The 13806-nt window shown below is 39.1% G+C and overlaps 1 protein-coding gene across 2 annotated transcripts in view; it reads left to right on the forward strand.

Moving 5' to 3' along the window:
- Positions 1-13806, forward strand: part of LOC122811168 (gastrula zinc finger protein XlCGF26.1-like) — a 300270-nt gene that overhangs the window by 24294 nt on the left and 262170 nt on the right. For both annotated transcript variants that reach the window (XM_044082836.1, XM_044082845.1), the window contains exon 2: positions 341-467. In XM_044082836.1, the coding sequence (XP_043938771.1) occupies positions 341-467 (127 nt within the window). The remainder of the gene's footprint in view (positions 1-340; positions 468-13806) is intronic.

The raw sequence follows: 13806 nt of genomic DNA on the forward strand, positions 1-13806 counted from the left end.
GGGATATATATATATATATATATATATATATATATATATATATATATATATATATATATATATATATATATATATATTAATGCATCAGAGTAGTGAATTACTTTATTGCTGCAAGTTACATGCTTCTTTTTGCCACTGTGTTGGGGATTCATTTATCTCTGGTGCACTGACAGGGCTGTACTCTATGGCTTTAGACTAAGGTGTAGAGGAAAGTAAATATGTCACTGAAAATGCCAGACACACAATGCTGCAATTTATTTATTAAATGTCATTACATGTTTGTTTTGAAAAAAAATATTCTGATTTGCAGAACAAATGAGTTCAAAACTTGTTTTCCCAGGTTCCAGAAAACTTTGAAGACGTTGCTGTTGACTTTACAAGAGAAGAATGGATTATGCTGAGCAAAGAGGAGAAATCATTGCACCATGAAGTGATGGTGCAAAACTATGAGCACATGGTGTCGATAGGTAAGGAAGATGGTCCCAAATCTACAGGGGAGGGGGGTGATGGTACAGAACTGTGATCACATGAGGTAAGTAGATCACATGAGGTCAGTCGATCACAAGAGGTAAGTAGAACACATCAGGTCAGTAAAAGGAAAGATATTTGCTAGAAAATGGTTTCTGCACTGGTTGTCCTGGCAGAAAGTCTGTCTGGTGATGCTCATGTTGTACTGTAAATGTACCCAAGGTCTGTGAGTCAGATGGCTATCCACTGGGTGACATAAGGGTTTATATCTAACCTCTTGAGTTTTTCTGCAATGCTCATCTAGGTTATTGTATTTCTATAAGCATTTATGAAAAAATAAGATTTGATAATCCCTTTGAGTGCATTATAACAATATATGAGAGTACAGGGTAGCACTTTTCTGTTTTGTGATATTGCATAAAATATTCATACTGTGCATATAATATTTGTAGTAAAACTGTGCAGCTAACATTACAAGTGCAATACAGCCTGGAAAGGCTCACCCAGACTGTGCCACAGCTTGCTGTGCTTACTTAGCTAGTAAACACATATGAACCTATTAAATGTGTATAAGATAGCAACATTTCGTTGTAGTTTATACAACTTTTATTATATTGATGCAGTTATGAATTATTGCTAAAATCCATAATTGCTACACAAAACAGTTATATTTCTAAATTATCAGCATTTTTACACACACATCCTTGCATTCCAGGGCATTTTCTGAAAAATCAACTTAAAAAAAGATACTCAAGGCTTCTCTAGTGCAGAACATCACAGATTAACAATGTTAGTCTCATTTTAGTAATATCGCCTTGCCCTTTCTAATTACTGCGTATTATTAGCTGGTAAGTCACTTAGTTAATGAAGTCATACCCAGGCATGGTCTGGACACCATAAGGAGCCATGGGTGTTAACTGGAAGTATACAAGAAGGTGTTATGGAATTGAATGAGTTATATATATCTCATAGTGACTGTAGGACACCACAGGCAGATGCTTGTAAAAAAATAGGCTTATTTACATAATTAAATGTTAAATGAGAAACAAATGCAGCCCTCTCGGCTTTTCTCAGTTACTTTTGCAAGCTATTTACAATACTCAGGGCACCTTCTGTGCAATGTCACAGTCTTTAGAGGTATCTCTGCCATACAGACTGAACACTACGTAGCTCCTGCAGCAACAAGTCTGCCAAATATTACAACTGCAGACGTTGTTAGATCTTCCCCTCAAAAGTATTCATTTGATGTTGTTCTCGGCCACATCTATAATAAGTCCTGAGTGGACCACCCACCTCCAGAAAATCTGAAGCCACAATTAATCTCCGAGTGTGGACCAAACCTTTCTGATTCCAGGTTACATATTTTATTAAATACAATAATTGTATGGCAAATTTTCATGAGGATGTAACAAAACATAATGCATTTAAAGGGACTTTCCACGTTTTACACACAAGATGTAACAACTACCTTCTACCACAAAACCATCAGATTTGGATGTCTACAGATGGGGTGTAATACCCAGATAACCCGTTAGAAGTCCTGTTAGCGTAGGTCTGTGAGTGACAGTATATTAGAAGGCTTGCAGTGGTACTGTCCAGTAACATAGTGGTACTGTCCATTAACATAACTTTGTATTATCATCTTGTTTATTCAGCCATCACAATAGGGCATGATCAGTCACAAGATTAAACTGTATATCTAACAGGTAATGCTTTAAGAAACAGGAGGCTCACTTCACTGCTGAAATACTTTCTTTCTATAGCCAAATACCTGTTTTTCAGCATTTCTTAATTCTCAACTGATTCTGCACATAAGATTCTTGTCACAGGGAATATACCCGGGGACAATGCAGCTCTCAAATGAACCTCTAATGCATCCACATACAAAACAGAATTCACAGTAAAATTGTGTATCACTAACAATGGTTCAAAACATATTATTTTCAGTTCACTAAACTTTCTATATGCTTCTGGAGACCATTGATTTTTGACAGGATTTGTACCATATGTGAAATCTTTCTAATGAGAGTCCTAAAGTTATATATAAATATTCTGTAATAACCAGCTTGTTCAAAGAAAGTTTTCACCTGTCTTATAGTGGAGGATAATTCCCAATCTTTATGCCCTCTATCTTTTCTAGTTGTGGTGTTTGCCTCCCCGATATTTGCCTTCTACCGTACATGGTTTACCAATGTTTTCAGTATTCAGATTCAAACATGCCTGAACTTTTGGTGAGTGAGACTTCTAGTCCCCTGAAAGGTTTGTCATGTCATGTTATCTAGGTACAGTATGCTGCAGTATATAATGAGCAGGGCATTAGTACTTTATCCGTCGGCCTCTGGGACATGGCTGGAACTCTGTGTAGGGCAAATGGTAACACTGTGTAGCAAAGTAAACCTTCAGGGGTTATAAAAGCTGTATTTTAACAGAGGGGGAAAACATGATTTGCCAAAACCCCTTTGTCAAGTCTAATGTTATTAAGTACCTTGCGGCATTTCCTAGGCTTTCTATCATTCATCAGTTTTGGACATGAGACAGCCTGCAGACCTTTTCAAGCCTAGTCAAAAACTCTATCCAAAAGTTTCCCCCTAGCTTGAAGGAAGACAAGACATGATAGACTGGAGGAGAATTTGAGGCTACCCATCCAGTTGTCTAGGTTTACCTTGAAGGTTGCTAGGGTGCTAATCTGTTTAACATGTAGTGGAAGGTTGTTCCAGAGGTGAGGAATTAGTTGGGATATGTATCTATCACACCAAGGTGGCTTATTAATCTACTGATGAAGGTTTAGTTTCTTTAACCAGGTATTTGACATACCATTAGTTCTGTGAAGGAATAGGAGGTCAAACAGGTTTGGATCTTTCATGGCTCAAAAGGCCAGACACAGATCTTCATGGAGGAGTCTGTAAGAAGCTGTGTATGGACATAGAACTACCAGACTCTTGTGATAACTAACATTTTTGAGACCACTGATCTTTTTAGTTATGAATCTCTGAGGTCTCAGGTTGTGTGATATACTTAGTGAAATAGATGCCAAAAGGTGCATTATATTCGGTAATTGATCTGATCAGATACGAATACAGGGAATTTAAGACTTCTTTGGATCTAATGGAGATACTTTTATAAATCAGAAGAGACAGATAGCTACTTTGGAGACATGATGATCCAATGATAAAGAATTCTAAACAAGAGCGCCTAAATCCCTTACAACAATGTCTGACTGGAGGGAAACACCTTCTTTGTGGTCAGTAAAACTATTTTGTTTACCACGATATGCTATGCTATATTTTTTGTATTTAATTAAGACTTTTGCCCTTGCATCAGTTGTTAACATGGTCTAACCCATGTTGGAGGAATTGTGAGTCAGTTGAAAACTGAATAACAACACCCAGCTTACAGTCATCTGCAAACGTAGTTAGCCATAGGCCAGAAATGCTGGCCTGAAGGCCTGCGAAATATATGACAAAAAGGAGAGGCTCCAAAACTGAGCTCTGTGATGCACCGCTGGTAACTTTTTGCTTTTAGAAGGGGCACCAGCAACTGTAATTAAATGAATTCTGTCAGACAACCAGTAAGCTATCCATCAAACAATACAAGGATTTATATTCAGATTTACAAGTCTGTCAATAGTACCTGCTTTGGGAATACTGTCAAAAGCCTTGGCCAGGTCCAGATAAGCTGTATGCACTGTATATCCACTGTCTACTGCTTCAGTTACTTATTCCAAAACATTAATGACGTTAAAGAGTCAGGACCTTCCTATGATAAAACCAAATTGCCGAGGATCCAGTGTTAAGAAATTTCCAATGCCCAGATTAATGAAGACAGAGATTTTATTTATTGTATTCAACATTTATTTACTGGGAAAGTCTGACTCCAGATGCATGTCTTTGGAATGTGGGAGGAAACCGGAGCACCTGGAGGAATCCCACATGAATGCAGAGAGGACATGCAGACTCTGCACAGAAGGCATACCAGCCAAGAATCGAACCAGAGAACCTCTTGCTGTGAGGTGACAATGCTAACCGCTGTGCCACCCATAATGCATTTCATAGTTTTATATATGAGGCTAGTATGAATAATCAGTCTATTACTTTCCAGAGTCTGTAGTTGGGCCACTGATGTGTAATAGCTTTACAATGGCTGTTTTCCATACTTCAGAAAAGTAACTAGTGGAGAGACTTAGATTAAAGACGTTAAGTAGGGGGGTCCAGAAAGGCCATATTTGGCACTGATAATCAGGCAACCTGGTATGTTATCTGGGCCCATAGATTAGTTATCAAGTGTCAAGCTTTGAAATGCTATTTAGTACTTTAAAATTGTTATAGAAGCTGCTATTACACGTACCAAGTCTCAGATATCTGATTCTCTGCATATTCCCTTTTCCTCCAGGGTTAGGTGATCTTGGCGTTTGCATATGTAAGTTTGGGGGTGTGGCTGTATCTGGGGTGCAAGACAACTTACCTTAAAAAAACAGCTATTGAGGAGAACAGCAGTGTTTGACATTTAGTGTTCTGTATTTCAAGACTTTTTTTATAATTTTGGTGCTCGCTCTTATGAGTCTTGTAATTATAACTGGGAACCTTCAAAAGCCACCGAGTGTGACTCTGTCATCCTTCTTATTTAGCTTTTTAATGCCAAGTACAGTTCTGGGGGAAGTAATTGTATTGGCCGGTCCCACTAACTGCTGTGATATCTGCACCTGCTTTTAATTGGTCTCTGCATTAGAATCCTCTACAGATATTAGTAAATCCACCATGGCTGTAGGTATAAGAAACAGCTCAGGAAAGTCAGGTCAGTGAGCAAACACCAGTTAACAGAAGCAATATCAGACTGGTCATGCACTTTGCATGAAAAGATGGTGAGGAATGATATTTTGGCAGATTCTTCTACAAGCTGTCCTTACAAATACCACAAGTGTACCGATTGATGGATACTGGAGGCTGGAATATGTGAAAACTTCATTTCTTTGCAGAATAAAAGGAAAAATGAACCAAAGACACATCTGACTCGGCTTTTCTAAGTTAATTCCAGTTACAGTATGTACAGTGCCTTCTGTGTAAGGTCACAGTCCCTACAGGCATCTCTTTCATACAGGCCAAGTACTGTAGTCGACTTCTTCACTAGGTCCCAACAGGACCATCAACCTCCAGAAAACACAAATCTTTGTTCAGAACCCTTATTGTGACCCATGATCCTATGATGAAACTCTGACTGATGAACAAACTTCTTGTCTAATTGCTTCCAGGTTTCATCCTTTTATCCAAACTTAATTGACAGTAAACATTCTATGTAATACAATAACTGCCTAAGTTTCATGAAAATGTAACAACACAAGATATGTTTAAAGGCATATTCCATGTTTTCTACACACAGGATGTCACAGCTTGTACCAAATCATGTCAGTTTCCATGTGCCATCACACTTTCCCTTCTTGACATATTATTAATGTTCGAGTAATGTTAATATTCAGAATTATTGGATCAAGATGTGTGCCGTTCATCTACCTCCTTTTTATATCCTTTTTTACAATCCATTATGTTCATGGGTGCATATTGCTGTCATGTCCATCAATGCATTAGTAAATCAAATATGTCAAAACACTGCTTTTTTCATAATGTTTCACAAGCTTCAGTACCCCCAGAGAGTATACATTTTGCAGAGACTGTTTCAATCCAGAGAAACAATAATTCATGTCAGCTTGCAGATGACTGTGTTCACCTACCATTTTTCAGATATCAACATTGTTCTACAAGTAGTGCCAATGTTTGTACATGTTGTAACAAGCAATGCTGTATAGCCTGGCCTGTGTGCATGTTACCCACCTCCTTTCTGTGACATTTTTAACTGTCATCCTGTGCATGAGTAGTTGCATAGCTTGGCCTGTGTGCATGTTACCCATCTCTTTTCTATGACATTTTTAACTGTCATCCTGTGCATGCATGGCTGCCTAGCTTGGCCTTTGTGCATGTCACTTCTTCCTTTCTGTGACATTTTTACCTGTCATCCTGTACTTGCATGGCTGCATACTTGCACTCTCGCTGCAAAGCCCATTGGTACATTGTCAACAAATATGAAAAATAGACTGTATTTTTCTTTAACACAATGCCAACAGTTTATATTTTTCTTTAACACAATGCCAACAGTTTATATTTTTCTTTAACACAATGCCAACAGTTTATATTTTTCTTTAACACAATGCCAACAGTTTATATTTTTCTTTAACACAATGCCAGTAGTTTATATTTTTCTTTAACACAATGCCAATAGTTTATATTTTTCTTTAACACAATGCCAACAGTTTATATTTTTCTTTAACACAATGCCAGTAGTTTATATTTTTCTTTTAACACAGTGCCAGTAGTTTATATTTTTCTTTAACACAATGCCAGTAGTTTATATTTTTCTTTAACACAATGCCAATAGTTTTGAATGAGCCTGTAAGATGCATTTCATACTGTGTCTCTCGCAGTGAAAATATACAACATCAGGGCAGCTTGTAGATGATGGCAATTTATAATGCCAGAGCTACCTCCCTTTAGATATGTCATATAATATGCAAATATCATACATACTATGCAAATATCACTAGATTCATAACTGTGTGAATGAGCAAAGTTGTACAAGTCAGCATGTGTGCATAGGTTCATAGGTTCATAGGTAGATACTAGGCTATCTGCCCTAGGGCATTTATAAGCCTAGTCAGAGTGTATTTGGCTTCCGCCTCCCTATTAGATTAGCCTACTGTGCCTCTGTAAAGTAGGTCACAGAAGGTACCCTTTTAAGATTAGTTTACTGTGCCTCTGTCTAGCAGGGACACAGAAGAGGTCCCAGGGGTGAATTTGCGATTTTCCATCCACGCGTCCAGATTTCGCTTGAAATGGGTATGTCTAACATGAATTGGGATTCTATTCCAGAGTGAGGGGAGCCTCTGGGAAATGAATCTGTCCCTCCAGCATATCCTATTTATTTTTGTGCTGAGGTTTAGGTCCCTGGAACGTGTAGCTCTAAGGGACTTGGATGTTTTGAGGTGGAGCATGTCCATCAATTCTGGGTTTGACATGGCTTTGTACGTCAGGCATAGATCACCTCTGAGTAGGTGGTAAGCAACTGAGTAGAGCTGGAGTTTCTTTAGTTGAGCTGCATAGGACATCTGTTTGTAGCCCATAATCCTCTTGGTGAGGCACTTTTGGGGTCTCTCCAGTTGCTGCAGGTGTCGAGTAAGGTACATCTCAAAAGGGGCATTGTATTCAATTATGGGCCTGATGAGTGACGAGTAGAGGGGCACAATGACCTCTCTTGATCTAGATGCGAACCCTTTTGTGATAAGGTGGGCTATATAGAAGGTCTTTCTAACCACTTTGGCAACATGATTATCAAAGGAGAGATTACTATCTACGTTGGTCCCCAAATCTCTAATTACTTCTTCCGTACTTAATGGATTACCACCTATGTGGTAATTTGTGGGCACCTTGTTTTTCCCAAAGGGGATGACTATGCACTTTTTAGCATTTAACTTGAGGCTGTGGCTCTGGCACCAAGCATCTGTCTCTGTGAGACCCTTTTGGAGGATGCTTGTGTCATCTGGAGATTCGATTATGGCCCCCAGTTTGCAGTCATCTGCGAACTTTGTCAGCCACAATCCCCCCGTGTTAGCCTGAACCTCAGAGAAGTATATACCGAACAAGAGAGGTCCCAGAACTGAGTCCTGTGGGACGCCACTTGTAACTGGTTTGGATTCGGACATGGCACCTGCGATTCTGACCATGTGGGTTCTATCTCTGAGCCAGTTTGCAACCAATCTTGTGATATAGGGGTTGATATTTAAGCTGGTAAGCTTATTTATGATGACTGAGTGGGGTATTGTGTCGAAGGCTTTTGCGAGGTCCAGGTAGGCTGTGTGGACTACCTTGCCCTCATCTATGGCTTTGGTAACTGTTTCAAAGAAATCAACTAGGTTTAAGAGGCAAGATCTGCCCTTAACAAAGCCGAATTGGGTAGGGTCCAGTGTCTAGAGGCTCCCAATGTCTTTTTTTATGAGTTCCATGATAATACACTCCATAGCTTTACAGACCAGACTAGTCAGGCTTATGGGGCCCGTTGTGGCACCACCTTTGTGGAGTGGGACCACTGTAGCTGTACGCCATTCTTTGGGTACGTATCCTGTAGTAAGGCTAAGTTTGAACAGTGACTTAATGTGAGGGGTCAGTTCTTCTTGGAGCTCATGTAAGACACAGCCTGGGACACCGTCCGGTCCCATAGATGCTGTGTTTTTTTGCTTTGGAGAGGGCAGCTTTCACCTGTGCATCTGTGATGTCAGGGAGGTTACATTCAGTTGGGATAGGCATTTGCTCCTTTGGGGGGGAATGGGGCGGGGGTTTGCGCTGAATCTGTCTGCCAGGATGTTGGCTATGTCTGTAGGTTCGGTATATTTTGTACCATTATGCAACAATTCAGAGCATATCTGGGAGTTTTTGCCCATGTTCCTGACATAAAGAAAGAAGGCCTTGTGATTATCTTTAGTGTCTAGGGCAATTTTTCTTTCGAAACTGGCCTTTGATGATTTTATGAGGGATCGAAGTTTCTTGCTAATACTGATCAGAGATGCCTTCCCTTTTTGGGATTTTGCTGTGTCATGTAGTAGCTTCCTCCTTCTGTTGTATAGTTTATTTACGGCCGGGGTCCACCAGACCGGTCTCCTGTTTTTGGAGGAGTGAGTCTTGGTTTTATTTGGGATAGCACGATCCATGCATTCCTGCAGGTAATCATAGAATGCATTTGTAAAGGATTATGCGGATTGGGCTGTATTATCCTCTGGCCCAGGGGCTTTGAAGGATTCCACCTCAGTCTTGAGAAGTGCAAAGCTGTCTTTTGAGAAATTGTTTACAGTGATTTCCAAGGCTGGGGGTGGGAACGGGATATGGATGTCCAGGGAAACTTGTTTATGGTCTGATCTTACCAATGAGGGGGTTACCTCTGGTGTGGAACATAGAGTCCCCATGTTGGTGATGACCAGGTCCAATATGCTGTTCCCTCTTGTGGGAGTGGTGACCAGTTGTTCCATTGTTGTTATTGTTACCCAAATCCTTTTTGTGGGTATAGTAACCCTGATTGATTGGTGGAAGGTATCACCACTATAATGCACTGTGGCATGCAGACAACTGTGGGTGGCATGTCCATCTCCCTCCACCCCAGAAAGTAATGACATAGATGCAGTACATCATACAGCTATGTAATTCTGCAGTACATCATACAGCTATGTAATTCCGCAGTACATCATGCAGCAATGTAATTCTGCAGTACATCATACAGCTGTGTAATTCCGCAGTACATCATACAGCTATGTAATTCCGCAGTACATCATACAGCTATGTAATTCCACAGTACATCATACAGCAATGTAATTCTGCAGTACATCATACAGCTATGTAATTCCGCAGTACATCATACAGGAATATTATTCTGCAGTACATCATACAGCCATGTAATTCCACAGTACATCATACAGCTATGTAATTCCGCAGTACATCATACAGCTATGTAATTCCACAGTACATCATACAGCAATCTAATTCTGCAGTACATCATACAGCTATGTAATTCCGCAGTACCTCATACAGCTATGTAATTCCGCAGTACATCATACAGCAATGTAATTCTGCAGTACATCATACAGCTATGTAATTCCGCAGTACCTCATACAGCTATGTAATTCCGCATTACCTCATACAGCTATGTAATTCCGCAGTACATCATACAGCTATGTAATTCCGCAGTACATCATACAGCAATCTAATTCTGCAGTACATCATACAGCTATGTAATTCCGCAGTACATCATACAGCTATGTAATTCCGCAGTACATCATACAGCAATGTAATTGTGCAGTACATCATACAGCTATGTAATTCCGCAGTACCTCATACAGCTATGTAATTCCGCATTACCTCATACAGCTATGTAATTCCACAGTACATCATACAGCTATGTAATTCCGCAGTACATCATACAGATATGTAATTCCGCAGTACATCATACAGCTATGTAATTCCGCAGTACATCATGCAGCAATGTAATTCTGCAGTACATCATACAGCTGTGTAATTCCGCAGTACATCATACAGCTATGTAATTCCGCAGTACGTCATACAGCTATGTAATTCCACAGTACATCATACAGCAATGTAATTCCGCAGTACATCATACAGCTATGTAATTCCGCAGTACATCATACAGGAATGTAATTCTGCAGTACATTATACAGCTATGTAATTCCACAGTACATCATACACCTATGTAATTCCGCAGTACATCATACAGCTATGTAATTCCGCAGTACATCATACAGGAATGTAATTCTGCAGTACATCATACAGCTATGTAATTCCACAGTACATCATACAGCTATGTAATTCCGCAGTACATCATATAGCTATGTAATTCCGCAGTACATCATACAGCAATCTAATTCTGCAGTACATCATACAGCTATGTAATTCCGCAGTACATCATACAGGAATGTAATTCTGCAGTACATCATACAGCTATGTAATTCTGCAGTACATCATACAGCTATGTAATTCCACAGTACATCATACAGCAATCTAATTCTGCAGTACATCATACAGCTGTGTAATTCTGCAGTACATCATACAGCTATGTAATTCCGCAGTACATCATACAGCTATGTAATTCCGCAGTACATCATACAGCAATGTAATTCCGCAGTACATCATACAGCTTTGTAATTCCGCAGTACATCATACAGGAATGTAATTCTGCAGTACATCATACAGCTATGTAATTCTGTAGTACATCATACAGCTATGTAATTCCACAGTACATCATACAGCTATGTAATTCTGCAGTACATCATACAGCTATGTAATTCCGCAGTACATCATGCAGCAATGTAATTCTGCAGTACATCATAAAGCTGTGTAATTCTGCAGTACATCATACAGCTATGTAATTCCGCAGTACATCATACAGCTGTGTAATTCCACAGTACATCATACAGCAATGTAATTCCGCAGTACATCATACAGCTATGTAATTCTGCAGTACATCATACAGGAATGTAATTCTGCAGTACATCATACAGCTATGTAATTCCGCAGTACATCATACAGCTATGTAATTCAGCAGTACATCATACAGCTATGTAATTCTGCAGTACATCATACAGCTATGTAATTCCGCAGTACATCACACAGCTATGTAATTTCGCAGTACATCATACAGCAATCTAATTCTGCAGTACATCATACAGCTATGTAATTCCGCAGTACATCATACAGGAATGTAATTCTGCAGTACATCATACAGCTATGTAATTCCGCAGTACATCATACAGCTATGTAATTCCGCAGTACATCATACAGCAATCTAATTCTGCAGTACATCATACAGCTGTGTAATTCCGCAGTACATCATACAGCTATGTAATTCCGCAGTACATCACACAGCTATGTAATTCCGCAGTACATCATACAGCAATCTAATTCTGCAGTACATCATACAGCTATGTAATTCCGCAGTACATCATACAGGAATGTAATTCTGCAGTACATCATACAGCTATGTAATTCCGCAGTACATCATACAGCTATGTAATTCCGCAGTACATCATACAGCAATCTAATTCTGCAGTACATCATACAGCTGTGTAATTCCGCAGTACATCATACAGCTATGTAATTCCGCAGTACATCATACAGCTATGTAATTCTGAAGTACATCATACAGCTATGTAATTCCGCAGTACATCATACAGGAATGTAATTCTGCAGTACATCATACAGCTATCTAATTTTGCAGTACATCATACAGCTAAGTAATTCTGCAGTACATCATACAAATATGTAATTCTGCAGTACATCATACAGCTATGTAATTCCGCAGTACATCATGCAGCAATGTAATTCTGCAGTACATCATAAAGCTGTGTAATTCTGCAGTACATCATACAGCTATGTAATTCCGCAGTACATCATACAGGAATGTAATTCTGCAGTACATCATACAGCTATCTAATTTTGCAGTACATCATACAGCTTAGTAATTCTGCAGTACATCATACAGCTAAGTAATTCTGCAGTACACCATACAGCTATGTAATTCCGCAGTACATCATACAGCTATGTAATTCCGCAGTACATCATACAGCAATGTAATTCCGCAGTACATCATACAGCAATCTAATTCCACAGTACATCATACAGCTATGTAATTCCGCAGTACATCATACAGCTATGTAATTCTGCAGTGCATCATACAGCTATGTAATTCCGCAGTACATCATACAGCTATGTAATTCCGCAGTGCATCATACAGCTATGTAATTCCGCAGTACATCGTATACCTATGTAATTCCACTTGCCAGAAGTAACTGATATGCAGAGTAATTGCACAGCTGTAGTAGGTTATCTTACCTGACTGACTACCTAGAGGAAAGAAAAAAATGGCAATAGTGAGGTAGATCAACTTACCACATCATTAACATACGGTGTGCTTCTAATAAGTACTTACCACATCACTAATATACGGTGTGCTTCTAATAAGTACTTACCACATCATTAACATAGGGTGTGCTTCTAATAACTACTTACCACATCATTAACATAGGGTGTGATTCTAATAAGTACTTACCACATCATTAACATAGGGTGTGCTTCTAATAAGCACTTACCACATCATTAACATAGGATGTGCTTCTAATAAGTACTTACCACATCATTAACATAGGGTGTGCTTCTAATAAGTACTTGCCACATCATTAACATAGGGTGTGCCTCTAACAAGTACTTACCACATCATTAACATAGGGTGTGCCTCTAACAAGTACTTACCACATCATTAACATATGGTGTGCTTCTAATAAGTACTTACCACATCATTAACATACGGTGTGCTTCTAAGTACTTACCACATCATTAACATAGGGTGTGATTCTAATAAGTTCTTACCACATCATTAACATAGGGTGTGACTCTAATAAGTACTTAACACATCATTAACATAGGGTGTGCCTCTAACAAGTACTTACCACATCATTAACATAGGGTGTGCTTCTAAGTACTTACCACATAATTAACATAGGGTGTGCTTCTAATAAGCACTTACCACATAATTAACATAGGGTGTGCTTCTAATAAGCACTTACCACATCATTAACATAGGGTGTGCTTCTAATAAGCACTTACCACATCATTAACATAGGGTGTGCTTCTAATAAGCACTTACCACATCATTAACATAGGGTGTGCTTCTAATAAGTTCTTACCACATCATTAACATAGGGTGTGACTCTAATAAGTACTTAACACATCATTAACATAG

This window comes from Protopterus annectens, chromosome 1.part1 (genome assembly GCF_019279795.1).
Source record: "Protopterus annectens isolate FY-2018-M chromosome 1.part1, PAN1.0, whole genome shotgun sequence".
NCBI lineage: Eukaryota > Metazoa > Chordata > Ceratodontiformes > Protopteridae > Protopterus > Protopterus annectens.